A 20,737-nucleotide genomic window follows, 5' to 3' on the forward strand; every position below is an offset into this window, starting at 1 on the left:
GGATGGACGTGATCAGTAACAATACTATGGCGTTTAAATGATACTCAGCTGGTACTAAGGAGCTTAAAGCGTTTAAAGAAAATATCCCACATGCCATTAAACCTCCAACACCAGCCTGAACCATTGATAAAAGCTAGATGGGTCCATGCTTTCATGTTGTTTGCACCAAATTCTCACCCTGACGTCTGAATGTCACCGCAGAAGTCATCAGACCAGGCAGTGGTTTCCTATTGTTCAATTCTGGTAAGCCGTGCAAATCGTGGCCTCAATTTCCTGTTCTTCGCTGGCAGGGGTGGTGCCTGCTGTGGTCTTCTGCTGCTGTAGCTGATCTGTTCCAAGGAAACAAGTGGTTGTTTGAGTGTCTGTTGCCTTCCTATCAGCTTGAAACAGTTTGGCCAATCTCCTCTGACCTCTGGCATCCACAATGCATTTTCACCTTTTTACTGACAATGGTCTGCACACCTTGAGCGTGTTTGCGAGGAACAAAATGCTCTGTTTGACCTTCATACGGTTGTCTGAACTATGTCTACATGACTAAATGTATTAAGTTGGTTAGATGTTTGCATTAACAAGCAGTTGAAGTGGCTTTTTTTGGGCATGTATCTCGTGCCACGCAGCAAATGCTACGATTTATGTGGGTGGTAGCACTGCAAGGGCAGACACAAGACTAAGTCTGTCATGCTTGTGCTCGGATATGACATTTTAGAGACGCGTCAGTTCACCTCCTTATCCTCCACCCGTCATTCCTCTCACCCGAGGAAGCTATTATTCTGTGTTGGGTGTGTGATAGTTAAAAGGATCTTTGGGCATTTGATGACACGGCAGCCTAGCAGACTGTCATGTAGTAACTGCTGATTACTGCTTACAATACAGTTCAAAGTGTGCGTCCCTGGGTGTGTACGTACATATTTGCTCAGGCTTTGACGTCTCCATTCATTTCTTTCAACACCTTATATGAGGCAACACTTTTTGTTTTCCCCTCACCTGGGAATCACAAAGGGATGGTGAAATCAAACTTGCTTTTTTTTCGTCTCTACACTATAATATCACTTGATTGCTCGTTGCTGTACATCGCAATAACCATTTTCTCTCTTTCTAGTCTCGACCGTAAGCATCACTTTTTCATCCCACAAACAAAACTGGTGTAATCGCTCAATGTAGCCCCCATAACATAACTCTGCTTTGAAGGGGCTTCTGTAATTAAGGCTTTGTTGTCATAGACGTTCCCCTAAATGAATGCTCATGGCGGTTTGTGTTATAAGAGAGCTCATGTGATCGTTCAGATTTAATTCAGCAAAGAGTCTATCTGTGTGTGATTATGCGTGCCTACATGCTTCCAAAGCAAAAAATGTGAATGCATAAAAAAGGGCTTTTAACTGTAAAGGCTGCACCATTAATATAACCTTGTAGCGACTCATTCAAGCAGAAGGACGTAGCAGCTGCTGTGTTCCCATTCATTTTACACCCACTCAACTGTAATGAGTTTCAGAATGATAGACATCTAAAAAAGTACCCTTAGGTGGTTATACCCTATATGTGTGTGTGCATTACATGCAAAATGTATCAGATCCGGTGAATTAAACATTTATTATCTATAGGCTGGAATTGGTACTAATGATACCCGGTAATAATTGCTTACCATGAGACAGGGTGAGTAGGGGAAATATGGGTCTGATTTTTACCAGCATACAATCATAATGGCACTTTTTTAAATGTGTCATTGGGATTTTATTAATACTATTATTCAACATTATGGTTTTAATGATAGGTATTGACTTACAGTTTTTAACTTAACCAATGGTTTAGTGGCCCAGGGCTAGTAAAAAAAAAAAAAGGAATAGTTGGCAAATTGATTGGCCATCTACTGGCCCTTCTCAGATAGTGATGGAGTTTCCATTTATCAGTTCACCTTTGAAGTAAGCTAACCTTGAATAGCAAGTAATTTTGAGAGACAGTGTTTTTACATTAAAGTATCACTAAAATACTTCAATATAACACCCATGGTTTAATTGAGAAGATTAGCAAGCGTTTTAGCTGATCCCATTCATTCCTCAGTTGTTTCACACAATGATTGCAGAACTAATTTAACAAGCAGCTTAACTAAGTTAGTCTGTAGATGAACTACATGATCATTGAGATAGCTTGGAGCAGAGTTGGAAAAAAAGGTGTTTATGTTGAACACAGCTTAATTTATTATCCATACTCTGTGCCCTTTAATGCTATTGTGTTTTTTTCAAATTCAAATCAATTATTGAGTCAGGCACAGTAGTTTCATATCTGGCTTTTACTGTATGACACCTAACTAGTGACTGGCTGTCTCACGTGGACATACTGACAGAGATTTTGGGGGGAAAAACAGCATTTAAATGTGTTTAAAAGACTAAAATTGAATGCTGGTGAGCAGATATGCTGTCTCTTTGGTTAGCCAGCTTTGGCGTTGTTGCAGCCAAGTGTTTATGTAGCATTCATTCTAGGGTTCTTTATATTGTGTACCAGTTGACATGTTAAACCCCTTTTCCTAGTAAAAATTAAAGCCTGTAAATTGACATTTTCTTATAATTCGATGACAGTTAGACAATTAGACACATTTTTGCAGTCATGATTTTAACTTCTCCTTGAGAACCTGTGCTAGGGCTCATACACTCTACAAGTTGTGTTTTGCCACATCCTGACAGGAAGAATATTTGTTGCTTTCACAGGACAGATAGTTGACAGCTCACTTCTAACCCATCAAGATGCTAACTGGTTGCTTTTCCACTTGAGAGGATAGTGAGGGAGATGAGGAGGCACAGATACAGAGACACAGTGAGAAGGGATGGGTCTCGGGGGTAAAGCTCTGGTAGTGGAGGAGGACAGACTCTGACAGGAACTTTGTTACCCTGTTTACACGCTTTCCTCCTATTTGCTCCAGCAAACAAGATTGTCACTCACGGATAAATAATTTAGTGCCGCTGCTTCTTGCCACTGTTTACTGTCAGATCCCTTGCATTGCGTGTATCTGCATATGTTCTGCCTCCAAATACACATAGTTCAGCTTTTTCCTATTGTGTTTCCTGTCGCTTTAGAAATGTCAAACTGAAAAGAAGGGGGGGAGCATGCCAGGTGTTATCTAAGACTGAAAACCACAACTTTTTGTGGTTTATAAGCATGTATGTAGCAGTTGGGTTATGCTAAACATATTGACGCTGGTATGGCTAACTAGGTATAGCTGTCAACCTATACACTGTAAGGTGAATGTAGAGGCCCGGGTTCCAGCCTGGCCCTGTCTTTCCCCTGCTCTTCCTCTCACCTTTCTTGTCCTCTTTCCAAAGTTCTTTTCCAGCAAAGATAAAAAGAAATGTATAAAAGACTAAAAAATATATACATCCTGCCTTTTCTTCACAAATGTGACCAGTTTTCAGTTTTTCTTTAAAACCTGTATCATCTTCCACCTAAACTGAAATTTCATGTCCTTAAAGGGAATGCTATGGGTGAGTAGGGAAGTACGGCTGTAAATAAAGGTCTATACCCTGCCTTGTCTTCTTCTCGTCCTCATTTTGATTTGAAAGGCTTGTTGAATGAACCTGTCTAGAGATGAAGAATGGATTTTACCACAGGTCACTGCCACAAATACAAATCTACCAGAGGATGGTGATGGTTCCTGTCATATTTTAGAGAAGAGCGAGGGCTTTCATATGTGTCCGTTCCCTATCACGTCTATGTTCCCAGCATGCATTTCTTCCAGATCGAGCCATATCAGAGCCTTATTGAAGCAGCCACACACACGAACACCCATTCACACTCATTCCAGTCTTCCTGTGGTCAGACACAGCTGCGGACGAAAAATCTAAACACTCACATTCTCTCAAACATACACATGGTCATGCACATGTCTCTTTTTCAACTGCACCCGAACTGTTGAGAGGCTTTCAAACTGCATGTCATGTCAGTCACACCCTCACAGTTACTTCCAAATGCACACTGATGGCGGAAAGGACTGTTTATTTCTTTTTAAACAAGTGACCACACACACACACACACACACACACACACACACACAGCCCAGTTCTATGAATTCAGCTTTCACTATTTTATTTTCCCACACTTTGTGAGACTGAATAGAAAGCAGTCAAGTGTGCCCAAAGTTAATGGTAATCAGAAACTGGACTGAAATACCCTCATTAGTAAGAATGTTAACTTATCAGGCTGAGACTAGAGATATGGCTGGCCAGCTTTCCAAAGGAATTCCTCTTGTTTGCATAGTTATGTGTACTGTAGAGTGAAAGTAAGGGTCTCACCCAGCGTGGTAAATATCTAGTTCTGTGAGAAATTATACCAACCCCTTTCTACTTTTCTACTTGGAAAACTACTGGGAAATTCATCAAAGGATAGAGCTGTAAGTCCAAGTATAAAGATTTTATATTGTATGATATTTTAATGATCTGAACGTATCACTAGAATTGCAAGTTTACTGATCTTGGGTGCTATGCACTCTTTCTGAAATCTGTTTGTGAGAGTGGATGCTTTAATCCCAAAGATTTTCTCCTCTTCACCTTCTCCCAGCAAGAGTCAGTCTTGTAATCTGAACCCTCCTTCACACTAGGAGGCACTGTGGCCTAGTCATAATACAGTGTAAAAGATGAAAATATTGATAGTTTATGACATGCAGGGAAAGTAAGATGAACTATGCCATCACTTCTAAACCCATATTCCCAAAAGGCTGGGTCCTAGCAGCTTAAACCGGTCTCCTGCGCACAACAGAAATGGATAACACTCATTCATCTTTAGTTGTGCAGCAAAAACTTTCCTTCTGGAGGCAAAGCAGCAGCTGTCAAAGCCTCCTTTGATCAAATGAATTAGAAGAAAAACATGTATTAAAAAAAAACCCCTGCATTTTCTTTCCTTTTTTTTTTTTTGTTAAAGTTGCAACACTCCATCCTTCTTCATGCTCCAGGCACTGAGTACAGCATGCCTCTGCCCTGCAGTAAGATTTCCCAGATCCTGCCCATATCTTCACAGGCAACGGGACTGATTATCGGCAGGGCAGAGGTAATGCAGCTCTGCTCGGCATTAATTGGCTGATTAACATGGGGACAGTTTAGCGCTTCACTGTCCCACACTCGGCCCATTAATCAAGAGGGATGCTGTGCCAGCTGAACCGCTGCCAACAGCTCCACACAGACCACTATAAAGAGAGCTGGAAGAGGTGTGGGTTCAGCACACAGCTGAAAGGGAGACGTGATCCACACTTTGGCCAGACAGAGTACTGCAGTCTGTAAAGTGGTGCGTGGGAAGAGATTACGGCATACAGCAGCACTGAGTGCGGCTGGATTTCAGAAGGCTAAGAATTATGGGATGTTTCATTTGGGGTAGTTGCATGCTTTTAGAAGGCTAAAGCTAATAGTCTAATTCTGAACACATACGTGTAACAAGGGAAAGCAATCAGGGCTTTTTATTTTTAATCGGACAAGCTCGTCTAGCGCCATTGATCACATGAAGAGCCTCAGACACATCTGCCAGCTGTTCATATGCAGCATTCCAGACTCCGGAAGACATTTTTATCTTTCCCTTTCACTGCAGATAGTCTGATCTAAATACTGCTATATACAGAAATGGAGTAAGGGAGATGCCCTAAGGTGACGCAAACATTAAAAGTGCTGCGCTTCTCAAGCAGTTTTTTTTTTCGGGGGGGGGGGGGGTAGCATTAAAGAAAATCTTGCATTTACATTTTCTGGAAACGAATCTTTTCTCTAGCTGAACGTGTGTAGCTGAATTCATATTAGGACAGTTGTCTCTTCTGGTGTGTCTCCTTTGCCACCTCGGGCTGTGGCTCAGGAAGTAGAGCAGGTTATCTACTAATCGGAAGGTTGGTGGTTTGATCCTTGGCTGATACAGTCTGCATGCATAAAGTATCCTTGGGCAAGACACTGAACTCCAAGTATGAATGTGTGTGAATGTTGGAAAGAAAACGCTTAGATTGAAGTGCTTGTGTGAATGGTGAATGGCATGTTGTATAAAGCACCTGGAGTGCTCAAGTAGAGTAGAAAAGTGCTATATATAAGAATCATTTCATTTACCTTTTTTTTCCAACTAGTTATAAACCACCAACAACCCATCTGTATCAAGGCTTTGCTGTCCTCACAGACATTCACAAAGGGTTCATCTTTGCAGTACTAATAAGCACTTTGGCAGTGTATAACAGGTTTTTCAGGGAAGCAGTGTAAAATTAGAGCATTACTCAAATAGTTCCAAGCCACTTTATTTGCCTCTGAAGAGATCAGTTGCATTTTTTGTGACAGCACAGCTCATTCGCTGGAGGTGGAAACCCCTTGAAATAACCTTGATCTTCCATACCATTGTTTAGTGTTGTGACTAGTCAGGTCGAATGCCCTTTCTGTTTTGTTCTTTTTCTTTTCTTTCATTTGACTTCCAAACATCGCGAATGTCTGCCAGAAACATTGAATTGACTTCTGAGGAAAGCTTAATCTATGTAAATCTTCGGCTGCTTGTTTGTCAAGTGGCTGATCAGAGACAGTTCACAGTTGGTGCTGAAAGGGCTTTTAAAAGCTCTGATGCTTTTCTTTTTTTTTTTTAAGTAGACTTGGCTCGCATGCAGCGGAGCACCACCCACCCCTGTGGATGTTTGACTCTGCTATTCAACTGCAGTGCGCAAACAGGTGACAGTCTTGACAAGTGATGACTTGCGATTGTTGGGCTTACCCGTGCACCTGGGTTTTTTTTCGCCAGAACAAGAGAGGGAGACGCTGTTGATGGCCAGCTGATGTTTCTGTGAGCCAAAGCCATACAGCTGCTTAGTTGTGTCTTTTCCCCCTGTGTCTGTGTTTAGGCACACTTTTGCCTCCTGAGTAAACAGAGTGTACTTACTGTAGCACTCCTCTCTTAACCATCGCTGCACTTCCTATTGTTGTTTTTGCTTTCAGATCAGAGATGTGTAAGCGGTCAGTTAACATCTAAATTTGTCCTCTGTTGTTCATTCTTCTTAATTAATTGTTTTACAGGCCAACTTCATGAAAGGATTTTTTTTTTGAATGTTTTGTTAAACTATGGCCTTAAATTATGCTGCCTGAGTGTTTAAATTACAGTCATCAAACAGATACACTTCTGCACAAGAATAGGAAATGCCTCCCCCAAGCCTGTTATCAATTGAGCCCTGGTGGTTGGCGGTGGATCACGTTCTGTCTTTGATAGCTCAAAGGATCTGGCAGCTGAACACCCCCTCTCCTTTGCCTTTTTTCTCTTTGGTCTCTCCTGCTCTCCATCCTCATCGTCTGGCAGATAATTGTCCCTACAGTTAGGGGTTTTGTGTGTGCGTGTGCGTTCATAATTGAAAGCAGCACTCATGTCCATAGCTTCCGGTCCTACACCAGTCTTTTATTGTATATCCCTAAGCTGATCCATAGGGTTGGAAATGTTGTCAGTTTAGTCATTTCTTTAGCTGGAGCTAAAGATGCAGTTTATTTGTTGCAGCTACGCAGATTATTATAAATGGCCTATTTTCCTACACTGTTCAGCATTGTCAGGAAATGAATGATGAGTGAACAGTGGCGCTCTTAAAATAAACAGAAACCATCCATTTCAATTAGACGTCATAGTGTATCAATGAGTGATGTGAGCAGAGCTGCATGAGGTTAAAAACAAACAAAAAAATCCCCCCAAAACTCAAAGATCTGTTTATATCTTCTTCTGAGGCATTGTCCACATGCATCACAACTCAAAATGTACTTTATGCATTAGCATATTGCTCATACCAAAAATAAAAAGAGGCTATCAAAGTCCTTTCCAAACCTTGTCACAACAATCAACACTCTCTTCTTTTTACTTTTTTTTTTAAATCTGGGGGGCATAAATTTTTATTCAAAGCGGGGTATTTTTATATATCTCACCACTAAACACGTTTTTATTTTTAAATATAAACCCTACTCTGGTCTTAAAGTGGAGTTTGAAATGGTTTCTAAATGCTATAACCGTCATCCACAGTCAGTTAATTACACAATCAAGGTCTCGGTGTAGTCGAAGACCTGTCAACAATTACAAATCATTACAAACTCTGGACCTACCTGTAGCAGCACACGCGCACACACACAAAACACAACTGGCCCAGTTATTTTAATGCCACCACTGTAACACATGGCGATGTTGGGCGGAAATAATGACATGGGTTGTGAAGGCCGCTAATGCGAACCAGATGAGGCAATTCGACTTAAAAGGCAGAGAGGGAGGAACACGAGCAGGACTGGACAAACTGTGAAATGACAACACGGCTCACGGAGCAGGATCGGCCGAGTGACATTTACATATCAGTCTCTGCAAATGCACACGACAGCATGATCCAAGCAACGGGAGAGAGATAATTTACTTCACTTCATATGCACAGTACAGGTGTGTTGTTACGCCTGTGGCTGAACAAAAGACACAGTCCTGTTGCGCACAGAATTTGGGCTTTTTTTCTTTTTTTAAACCATGTGGGATGATGTTATTGGAAACTAAGTGGGTCCTTTTTATGTGAGCAGTGTTGCAGTGAGCTTGGCCCTGGGCCTGCCTGAGGCCAGCTTCAGTCCTGTTATGTTCTAGCCTGGCCGCAAAGTGCATTTCTCTCTCATGCGGCCCCTGACCTCCTGACGCATTTCCTGACCCAGGAAATAGAATTAACACCTTGGCCTGGGCCTTCGGGTCCTACAGCGGCATACGCAGCTGTGCCTTAGCCTAGTACAGTCCAAAACCAAGCAGACCAGTAAAGCTGAACCAAAGATGGAAAACAGAAGACAGAAGTTTTCTTTTGAGTGCATGAAGATGGATTATTATTAATTATAGGCTCAGTTTCCCAGACATGGATTAAGCCTAGTCCAAGTCCCTTTTTTTAAGTTTCAGACTAGGCCTAATCCAAGTGTAAGAAACTTGTTCTTGACTGTTAAACATTTTTATTGGACAGTTTTATTGCATTGCAATTTAGCAGTAACTGCATCCAAATAAGGAACTAAACTTTACCCTCAGTTCCAGTTTTGTTCTTTTATCTTGAAATGGGATGTAAAATTGTGACTAAAGGATAGCTGTATCATGTGACAACAGGCGAAATGAAATACTTGTATTATATTGTACTATTTAAAATGTGTGTAGTATTCGCAGCCCTCATCTGAATGGCTTAGTGTGCCTCCCAACACCAAACATAGTGCAAACTGATGTAAGGGGACCACATTGTTATCAAAGATGTTTGATCTTTCCATCAGTGCTTTTTACTCCAAATTACAGTCGTCTATTATGAGAGATCTTCTATATCAGAGATTGATGGTGTGGCCCACTCCCTAATGATTTTAGAAAAGAAAATCTATATGATACCAAGGGTGGCACATTCCTCCAATTTTTTTTATGATATGATTTTAATGACTGCAGTAAATTTGGTAACTGGGGTTTAAGACGAGAAAAGTGGATTATCTGTTTATTAGATATTTTATGTGAAGCATATATCAGGAGAGATGGACCTCGATATTCCATAGTTTACATGCTTTATCTGCTTTTTTCGTTAGTCAGAGGCTTTATCAGACAAGAAACACACACGTATGTTCATTTTCTCACTTGCACACAGATACGTGCGCACACAGATTAGCCAGTTCCTGCATTTAAGCACCCCATATGTTTGCGTTTTAGTCACACATTGCCAATCTCATGGGAGCACTTTGAAGCTTACTCCTCCAGAGCAGATCATAAAACAGGAGTATAAGTAGTTTTTCACATAGTTGTATCCCAGAACACTCCCACCACTACCACCTCCCACCCAACAGCTAGCTCACTGCCTCCACCTTCCACCTCCAGTCCATTTACTCTTAAAATGCAGTGTGAGCTTTCGATTCAGAGAGTTGCTGTGACCGTACATAAAGCGGGTCCCATCACATCGGTTCTGTTCCTATGCTGCAGTAGAAAGGCTCACATTAGCAGTAATAGTGAAAGTCTCCCATGTTTGCTCTATGAGGCACACTATATTATGTACATTTCTGTGAAAGCTTAACCAGTATGGGGTTTAGGCTTTTTTTCTCTCCTTTTTGCATCTGCACAATGTTTGAATTAAAAAACAAATAAAAACATGTTTGTCTGGGTCTCAGCCCAACCTTTGCATCTCAACAATATATTGAAAACTCATTTTAGTTTGACAAGCTGCATCTTTTGAATTGCAGTGTAGAAAGTGTGCAAGAATTTACCTTAAACATTTTGCAAAAGTTCTAATTTCATAGACTGATAAATATTCTCCGCTGCATGCCGTACAGAATATAATGTCTCACAGGACAGCTGGTGTCTGGTGTCTTGTATCTGGAACTTGACTGTCACTTTCCTGCACTAACCCACTTGTTCTTCTGTCTCCACAGTACTTCGAGGTGCCCTTTGACTCCAACATGAACAGAACGAAGAACCGTCCGCTCGTCAGAGGACAGATCAGGTAATATTTTCCTTCCTGCATATTAAACACTGTATGATTGATTTGGTATAGAACTACCATCGGTACGTTTTATCCCTTTAGAAAGACTGTAAAACAAATTGCCAGAGAATGCACATGAGGAGTGAAGTGCACCAGCTCACCACGAGTTTGGGTTGAGTTTAGTGCAGCGACACTGTGTGACAGCTGCTCAGCCACCCTGACTAACTCTTGTACATCTCACTGGGTGAATGACAAAGTGTGTTACTGTTTTCTTGCTCACTGACCTGATCCTTACCTTGTGCCTTAGCTGGATACTTTTCCTGGGGTGAAACATGATCTAGCAGCTTGTGATGTCAGAGCCTCTGCGCACTTGCAGGCGATATGATGATTACTGCTTAAATAAAACAGTAGCACATATTAATTTACACCTTTCAGTTCCAGCTTTCCTTTTTGAGTTATTGTGGTGTTGAACCAGAGCAATAGCTGTTATGTAGAGAGGCCGTAGCTGCCAGGAACAGAAATGCATGCCAGCACTGATGCGCCTCTGCTCTCCACCTGTCAGGTGTAATTTGAACTTGTCAGCAGGTTGGAAAGGAGGGTGATGAGGTTGAGATGAGGTGTAGGTTACCTGACCACCCTCACTGTGCTACCTCTGCTCTTTAGATATCAGATAACCTCTGTTTTGGTGCTCAGTGAACTATGTGGATTGCCACGCTCCTACAAATCTTACTCAGTGACTGGATATGCTGGTCTCTGCTTGCCCCTTTTGAAAGACTAGCACCTTTAAGCAGCAGGCAAACACATGGATTTTCACTGATGCATAAACCCAAACCGACTACAGGTCTTCTTCAACCATTATCATTGCCAGGAAATTGCCTCATTTGCCGTTCATTCTTACAGGATGAACAGCTCCCCAAGAAACAAATCAACCTGTTGATGTGCAGCTCTCTAAATATAGACTGAATGTCCACACGACCTTTTTTTTTTGTTTAACTAAAGATTCTGTTAGTACCATGACTGGTTCTTCACCCACACTACAGCTATCTCATCCCAGTTTAAAGAATTCTCCATTGACATGCTGTTTAAAAGTGTACTCATGCTGCTGAGGTGGTTATTGGAAGTGCTCTCCCTCTGTCTAAACACAGCCTCTCTTCTCTGGCTTTTAGCCTTCGTTTGACAAGAGGAGGTGTACGTCTGTCTCCGAGATTCACAAAATAGCTGCATCTCTTGCTCATTGTTTCTAGCACGTCTCCCTTCTCCTCATTCACACATACAATCTCGTGTGGAGACAGAGAGCAGATGGCAGGCCGGACTGTCCTGTCAAACAAGCCATCAGGAAGCCACATTTTACACATCTCTGTGTTGCCTTTAGGACAGCGCTTTGTATGAGTTAAATTGTGTTACCCAGCTTTGTTTGTCCTTACTGCAAAACCTGCTCCGCCTAGTGTGATGTCAGTATTGGATGGAGTTTGTTGTGTTACATCAGGACAATACTAGTATATCATCTTTCCCACCTTTTTTTTTTCTTTTGGGAAATGTGAATGACAGTCACCCTTTCTTAGTTGTGGTCTTGTCAAATTTGAGGCTTCCAGATGTGGTGAGGCAGTAGATCATTTTGAGTCTCTCTAAGGAGAGCAATTCAAATTGCAACTGTTACAGCCAGAGATGGTTACAGTGTGGAAATCAGCACATACTTAAGTCAGAGTGGGATTTCAAAGTTTCAAAGTTCAAAGTTTTAATGGATCTGAGACTAATTACTAGCTTTTATAAAGCCATCAATGCATCTCAGTTTTACCAACAGATTTTTTTCAAACAACTATTTTAGTAACGTGAACTAAACTAAGTAATTTAATCATATTTACAGAACTTTTATATCACTTAGCAGGAAGAGTATTACATTTATTTAAATGCTAGTAATAGCAAGGTAACTGAAGCATGGTCACCCTCAGTGCTTTTTCAACTAAATATTCAATTTTTATGTGTAAATTTCAACAAAATGAGTAAGAAAAACAGCTTTTGAATGTTTTCTTGAGATTTTTGTGGCAGATTTCATGTCAGTGGATCAGTAGGCTGTTTTTTTTTATGTATTCAGTATTTGCTAAAAAGAAATCTTGAAATATTTTTAGTAATATGTGAGTGGTGTTGAGTCTTAGAAGGTTCCATAAATCTGTATTCAGTTTCCAGTTTTACACCAGTCCCTCAAGCCGCTTTATTTCTGGTCAGGCTTGAATACAGAAGGTTTGCTTTCCACAGTTTACTTTGCGCTCTCTGACCGTTTGAGTGCTTCACAGATTACAGGGCTTTAAGTAGATTCATCTTGTTTCTTCAACCTTATGGGTGTTTTACATTTGGATCCATGACCTTGATTGTGGTCTAACCAAAAGGAAACCTGTTGGGCTTTCTGTATTGACATTAAGAGCCTGACGTTATGACTGCGGCTGTGTCGAGCTGTAAGCACAGGACACTAAACCCACCTCAGGCCATGTGACGCACTCCCTTCCCTGACCCCCACTGAGCCAGCCCAGAGCCAGGCTGTCAGCTGCCCAAAGCCAGCCTGCACGGCCCCATCTCAGCCCACATAAAAAAGACATAACACCACTAATCACATTAATGCTCCAATCCTCCTGTATGGCCACACCACCAAAATAAAAGCCCCGTTTGCTTTCTGAAGAAAAAAGGCCTGCGTTTGGTCAAGATTTTAATCTCCTCCCTCTTTAATTCATGAAGCATTTACTGGTGAATTTGAACCAGACGTTGCCATCGCTGCTTTCAGTTAAAGATGAGGGGTGGAGGAAGAGGAGGAGGAAGCCTTCATCCAGCTAAAAGCCTGAGCCACAGTGGTTTCCTTCAGCTAGTTTTGATCTCTGGTGCGTGCACATGCTCTTCATCTTGCGGCGCTACTTTTATCCCTGACAAACTCTTATCAGATGAGTGTCCTCCACGCCTCCCGTTTTGAGACTCAGCCATGCTCGGCTGCTGACTGCTGGCCCCCACGGGTCTGCGTGTGTTTGTACTGAACATTTGAAGCTATTATTGTCTTATCTGGTGTCTGTTAGAAAGACATGGGAAACATTATCAGCACACTGTTCCCATGCTTTCACCTGAGCTTGAAAAAAAACCTGGTGTAGTCTTTCTTTGTCTAGTCGATATAGCTGACTCCCTCTCTGTTTGTCTCCCTTCCTTATATCAGCCCCCTCCACGCAGTGTCCTTTGCTCTGGCCTGTGGAGTGCCAGGAGTCGCTCTGCTCACACTGGCAGTAAACCCCTTGACAGGCTTCCTGGGCGCCCTCAACATCTTTCTCTACACCTGTTGCTACACACCGCTCAAGAGACTCAGCATCACCAACACGTGGGTGGGAGCAGTTGTGGGGGCGATACCTCCTGTGATGGGCTGGACTGCGGCCACAGGTTGTCTGGAGCCAGGTATGAATGTAGCATTGTACTGTTCTGAACTTCTTACATATTTACCCTTCTTAAATAACACCCATATTATCATTTTTTTAAGGTTCTGTAATTCCAACCTTTCCCATAGGTGTTCAGTTGGGGTGAAATCTGGAGACTCTGAAGCCCAGAGAATATGATTCACATAGTTGTAATATTCAAAATTACACTGTTGTGTCCCCGAATGAAGGGACACTTTGCAAGCCTAGTAGAGACCACTCCTCTCTGCAGATATTTCATCACGTATTGATTTGTCGTCCGACATGCTCTAACAGCATAAGCGAGTCTTCTGATCCCATCACTTAGTCGGGGTCAAAGGTTTGCATCTGTATTTTTGATACTAGTGTAGACATTTTGAAGTTAGTTGTAGGAAAACCTGCAGCTTGAATAGATTTATCAAACACACATGCCAAATATCTGCTGCACACACAGCTCTTCAAATGTGATTTCGATTTACTGCAGATCTCTGTTTTATATCATTGTAAATCAAATATGTTCTGGTTTTAGACAGTTGAACAGGATGGAACAAGTCATTTGAAAACATCTCAAGTATAATGCACCCCCCCCTATTATGGGACATTTGATATAACTAAATAATTAATCGATGGATTATTAAAAGATTAATTGCAGGCTTACTGCACAATGAAACCCATACTGCGCCTCAGTATTACTGTCATAACGTCACTGTTCACTTTTCACTTGTGCCAAACTGTGATGCGATACAAACCCAGCATGTTATTCCAAACTAAAGGCGCGTACTGTTTCGTGTCTTCAGCCAGTCTGTAGGAAAAAAGGCTGCATATACAGTACACAGACATGGCTTCCTGGACTGCCGTCTTCTAAGTTTTTTAGTCATGACAAAATTATAGTTTCACTTACATCCATTTCAGCTTTAAACCAGAATGCCCCAAAACAACAGATTTGAGCTTTCCTTCATAATACTAATAACATTACATGAACTACATAAATCTTGATGAAAATAATTATTTGTTGCAGTAGGTAATTTGATCATGTGGCTGTGCTCTTGTGCTAACTTATTTTAGTGTGAGGCCGGGCCTGATTTTAAAGCACATAAAGCTCGATTTACATAATGCCCAGGGCCCCTGTAGCATTATTAGTGCTTTTGTTCGTGTGGAGTTTAAATGCAAAGTGTCAAATGAATTTGGTATTAAATGAAGATGTTGGAAAGATGGAACCTGAGGCAGGTTATTCAGCATGTTTGGTGACACATCAAGTGTTCGGTTATGACATCTGTGTGAGATATGGCGTTATGCTGCTGCTCTGTTGTCTTAGAAATGTTCGTCTTCACATTTGTCCTACTTATTGAGGTTTTTTTCTGTTTTTACTTTTAGTTTGAAGTTATTCATCATGAAGTAATAAATAGGCCAGAGTTATTTAAGTGGTTACGTGACCTCTCAAAGTAAAGTGCACTCATTTCCGTTCATAGTCATACCAAAGGTGTGTTGCTCTCTTTTATTACGGGACTTAACATCATAGAGAGAATTTAGTAAACATGTATTGTGCTGTGTTTTGTGCTGAGAAAGCACAAAGACCCACAGGTCTGTTTTTTATGGTTTTTTAAATTTTTTTAAACACTTTTGCAGGATGTAAAATACAAGCCACTGCCACTTAAACAAAGTCTTGTGGCGAGGGAATTAGATCAAGTATTTTCCCTTCCTGTCAGTTTGTGTGCTTCTTCTGGTTTGACTCACTAATTACGACGAAATGGAATAATACTTATGAGAAAAGCTGCCTCTAAGCAGAAAAAGAAACCACTTATTTTACTTTTGTCCTCTTTTATTAACCGTTCGCTTCGTTTCTATTTTAGAAGTAGACCTGAATGTTTGTTTTCTTGTAAATGAGAATTGTATTTATTTATTTATATATTTTAAGCAAAAGCCATTAAAAAGTAATACAGTACTGGCTTGGACCCATTTTTGCTTTTAGGCCTTTAGATATGCTCAGCAATAATACTAAGGTAGGCCATAGCATTTAAACTGTTCTCACTTAGTAGTAAAGCGGTTCAAAGTGTGAGAAGCAAATATCCCCACACCATGACACCACCACCACCAGTCTAGCTGAAATAAGGGTGGATTTATGGTTTCATTCCAAATTGTGACCCAATCATCTAAATGTCACAACAGTAATTGGGACTCATCAGACCAGGCAACATTTTCCGGTCTTCTGATGTCAAGTTTTGATGAGCCTGTTTGAACTGTAGTCTCAGTTTCCGGTTCTTAGCTGACAGGAGTAGCACCCGGTGTTTTGGAAGTACATGTAGGTGTACCTAATAAAGTGCATGGAAGTACTGTCTCTTATCGCTTTTTTAAGATTAAAAATATGTGGTTTTATTTTACACCTTGACCACAATTGAGTAATCTGAGTGTGAATTAAATAAGCACCGCATCAGTTAAACATTTATGTCTCTCTCTCACCCCCCCATCACTCCGTCTAGGTGCTTTGTTGCTGGGTGGTTTCCTGTACAGCTGGCAGTTTCCCCACTTCAACGCCCTCAGCTGGAACTTGAGGGAAGACTACTCCCGTGGTGGCTATCGAATGATGTCCGTCACCCACCCTGCCATGTGCAAGCGTGTGGCCCTACGGCACAGCCTCGGTCTGATCGGTCTGTCAACCTTAGCGCCCGTGCTGGATGTCACCACCTGGACCTTCCCCATCATCTCCTTACCCATCAACCTGTACATCAGCTACCTGGCCTTCCGGTTCTACCACAAGGGAGACCGCAGCAGCGCCCGAAAGCTGTTCTTTTGCAGCCTCTGGCACCTGCCCATGCTGCTGCTGCTGGTACTCACTTGTAAAAAGTATAGCAGTAATCAGGAGGGCGCCGCTCTACCTCGGGCCTCTTTACCCCTCACATTTCCAGCCAGCTAATTTCATAGATAACCCATGGCATCAAAGACAGCTGTGGGACCCTCATTTTAACCACAATACTCCTTTAGTGTCTTACTTCAGTTGGACAGGAATGTGATCGGTGCTGACTTCATATCAGGACATGAGCTGGAAGCGGTAGCTGAATTACAGAAAACACACTGAATTATTACATCAGGTTGTAATCATTTGAATGTGTGTGTACTGTATATATATATTCTGTATTTATTTATAACGGGGCCCACTAGTTGATCTCTCTTTTACATGACTGATGTTGACATACTGCAGAGTATCAATTGCAATGCATTGTACAAATGCAAAAATCAAATCATCAAACGAAATGTTTTATTCTCAGTCAGTGTGTATAAAAACAGGACGAATCAAAGTTTATCCGGCAGCTGCAGCATAGCAGTTATGTCGACTGTTGCTCGACTTTCACTTGATCCCTGATACTTGACGGTTAATAGGCCTTGTTGCGTTTTGCTTTTACACTGATGGGTCTCGATTCGTTAACACGATGCTTTAATTCCACATGGTTTGCCTGCACCAAAACAAAGGGAATGCTTTCACCCCTGTAAGGAACAAGGGCAAATGCTCTCTGACAATAAATAGTCATGATCGTGATTCTATCTTTTGTGTCATCATTTACTGTGTGTTAATAACTGTGCATGCAGTTGGTTTCTCTGTACATATTTAAAGAACACACACGAACTGCTAGCACACCTCGTTAGGTGTTGCTGCCTCCATGATGTATGGATTTAGGTTTCAATTAAAGCCTTAGTGGGTATGCTCACTTTCAGAACAAATCGCAATCCCTCCAATGAGCTCCATTTAGCAGACCACCTCTGCACCTGTCAGTCAGCATGTGCTCCCCTTCCGCCTTTTACCCCTAGTTTTGGTATTTGGTTACATTTCCATCACCGCAGTCGGTGAAACAAGTGCCCCCTTCCCCTCGCTGCCATCCTCCTGCCATAAAAGGGGGCTGTAGGATTTAGCTGTGGCCGAGAGACCTGAAACGGCTCGACATCCTCGTAAAGCGTCTGACCGGATACAGAGTTTCATATCAGAGGGCTGAAGGAGAGCGATTGAGCCAGCTGCTACAGTTGGGGTGGGGTGCGGGGGCACACAACCTGTGTGGAGATTGAATGTCTTTACCAAACCTCACGGCTCAAAGTGATGGCCTGTTGTGGTTTACACGTGTTCTTATAGAGCTCGAGTGGTGAACCTCGCCTTGTACCATCAGGCAATATAGTTGAAGTCTTAATTGCTTTTTGTGTTATTATGTCCAGCCGTTTATCCAAGAACAGTTTTTGAGTTTCTCTTCAGATATAAGGTAAAAGAAAAGAAAAATGTTTAGTAATTATTCATAGTAATTACCACTGAAAATCTAGGGAAAGTTCATTCTCAGGAGGAAATGTATAGAAGCTATTTAAAATTGCAGAAAATTAAAATAAACCTACTAGCTAGATTTTAAAAGACTTCATCTCGTTAACTTTCTCCTTAACTTTCTGGAACTTTATTGGTTTTTTAACATTTTCTCAGCAAAATTATATATGTGCCTGACTTTTTTTTTTTTTCATTCCTGTGTGTCACCTTAAATATAATTTCAAATATTCGATTGTATCCAATAATGTAAGTTCTGTAGGGTTTAATTGCTGTAGCTTTAATGGAGGGTGGTTTTAAGCAGACTTTATTGTGGTAAAACTTACAGTAGACATAAAAAAAGAAAAGACTTTTCAAAGCAGGAGAATTAAGATGTCTAAAGCGAAGCTAGAGCAGCTCTTTAAGTATTTGATTTCCAAGAACACCACAAGCTCCTGTTAGTAATAATACTTTACATAAAAGCTGACTCCTATATTACATAATAGAGTACATAAAAGCTGACTCCTATGTTACCAGGCATTTTAAACTTTAGATTTATCACATTTACTCAAATGTAGAATGAAGAAAAACTTCAAAAAGGCTGTGTCTATTATTATTTTATAAGTCAACAATATTTTATGAGTACTCTTCTCCCTTATTTCACTCCTCTCCATGCATAAAAACATGGAGGTCTCTCTTCTTCCCCATTGCTGATATCAGCCATTAAATCATTCATGTGATTTGCCAGTTCAGCGCGAGTGGGAGCTTTCATGCCAGAGTCAACAAAGTGAAGAGCGAAATATGCATCTGTAAACAGGGGAGACTCCCTGAGCAGCAATCTGCAGTCCAGCCCGGTGCAGAAAGCTTTCATATCCAGACTGAGACTCGGATCAGAGGAGGAGGGAAACGCTGTACAACAGCTCGGATTCCAGGACTCTTCAAACCAAGCGCAGAAATCTCAGTTTGAAGGATGACCTCTGGCCTCTTTTCAAAGGTTGGTTGTTGCAAAACAGAATCCAAATAGCTGCATTAATCCTAAAGAAATATTTAGAGTGAAACTATACATCCAGCGCAGTAAAACTACATCCAAAAAGTCCCCGCAGGAATATGCTATTAGAGTAAAAAGTGACTCTGATGCCATGGGGAGAAAATATTCAGTAGGCTACGATAAACTCGCCGTGGAGCATCAACACAAGCAACAGGTCCCTTTACTGCAATGCCATATTTTTTTCCACCAGGAAAATTACTCATATATATATATTTTTTTTAAAAAAGTAGATCTGTTCTTAGAAATGCTCTGTTTATGCGTGACGTTGCGGGCTCGGGATGATTAGATTATCTTCTGTTCTTATAACAATTCAGGCCGTTGTTGCGACGTGGCTTTGACTCTTGCAGTCAAAACTTTAAGGGGGGAAATGAATCGTGCTTGTTCATGTGTAATAACACGCATGAAAAAGAAGGCTGCACAAATCATTAAAACCCCCCACAATAGTTTATCAGTGGGTTGGCTGATTCATAAAAGGGGCTAAAATACCGCGAGGTTTAAATTACCGATCTGTTTTGAGTCATCTCCAATCGAAAAGCACTCGGTGTCCCTGTTCTCCTCTCTTTTTCTCTAAAATGAAAATTTAATGCATGTTTCCGATACTCGATGCGTTTTATTTTCTGAGTTTGCTGAGCTTTGGAAGTTCTCAGATAGAAAAAAAAATCATAATAAAAAATAAATAAAAAAAATAAAAAGCATGCCTGGGTTTGGAAGATGGCTGAACTATGACCAAAAAACCTCTCCAAACAAACTATATTTTAAAAGTTTGCCTACATTAATGCGAGGGATACTTTTTTTCATGAATAAATTAATAAAGACACCTTCATGGCATACTTTCTTTAAAAGTAAAATAAAATAAACACACGAAAAAAAGATTAATAAATGCAGATTAAAATCGTGATTTTCTGCTTCTCAAGCTTTTGTCAGAAGCAGGATATTAGAATAACAAAGCCCCGGAGAGCACTGCCTCCATCATGTTGGATTATCGAAGTATTGTTTCCTGCTTTGCATCGTTAATTAGCGTGCTGAGTACTGAAAAAAATTGCAAAACTAAGTTGGAGAACTAAGAAAAGTTATTGTAATGCGCGAAAAAAATCCAGTTAGACGCACGTTTAATACAAAGGAAATTAAAATACCTGGGAATTATAGGCTAACTATTATTATTATTATTATTGTTATTATTATTATTATTGTTATTATTATTATTGTTATTATTATTTAGTATGTCATTGTTAATAGGTTCTATTGCTCTTTATGGGGGGGATAAATTGTAATTTTGATAATATGTACAAAATGTCAACTAAATAATGAAGTAACGCTTCCTGTTTCCAGTTCTAACCGCCAGCACTGTGCCCTCCTCATTTCTTCGCATTCACTCACAGTCAGTGTCATTCAAATTATGTAGTTTGTGAACTGAGATTATTTTGCATTGTTTATGTAGCCTATAGACATTTTTTCACCACCTTTTTTCATATTTCTGACAACATTAGCTTTGGAAATTGTAGTTGAAAAAAAAACATTTTGAAAATAGATGAAAAAAAACTGTGTGAACGATGTTCTGTTAACTTGAGTGAAACATTTAAAACTTCAGCTAATTG

At 40.8% G+C, this 20,737-nt stretch overlaps 1 protein-coding gene across 1 annotated transcript in view; it reads left to right on the forward strand.

Moving 5' to 3' along the window:
* The window catches only part of LOC134633077 (protoheme IX farnesyltransferase, mitochondrial), a 34,996-nt gene extending 17,635 nt beyond the window's left edge, over positions 1–17,361 (forward strand). The window contains exons 5-7 of the mRNA XM_063481937.1: positions 10,356–10,426; positions 13,596–13,828; positions 16,302–17,361. Of these exons, the coding sequence (XP_063338007.1) occupies positions 10,356–10,426; positions 13,596–13,828; positions 16,302–16,735 (738 nt within the window). The 3' untranslated portion in view covers positions 16,736–17,361. The remainder of the gene's footprint in view (positions 1–10,355; positions 10,427–13,595; positions 13,829–16,301) is intronic.
* The last annotated feature ends 3,376 nt before the right edge of the window (positions 17,362–20,737 follow it).

Source organism: Pelmatolapia mariae, linkage group LG8, assembly GCF_036321145.2.
Source record: "Pelmatolapia mariae isolate MD_Pm_ZW linkage group LG8, Pm_UMD_F_2, whole genome shotgun sequence".
Lineage (NCBI taxonomy): Eukaryota > Metazoa > Chordata > Actinopteri > Cichliformes > Cichlidae > Pelmatolapia > Pelmatolapia mariae.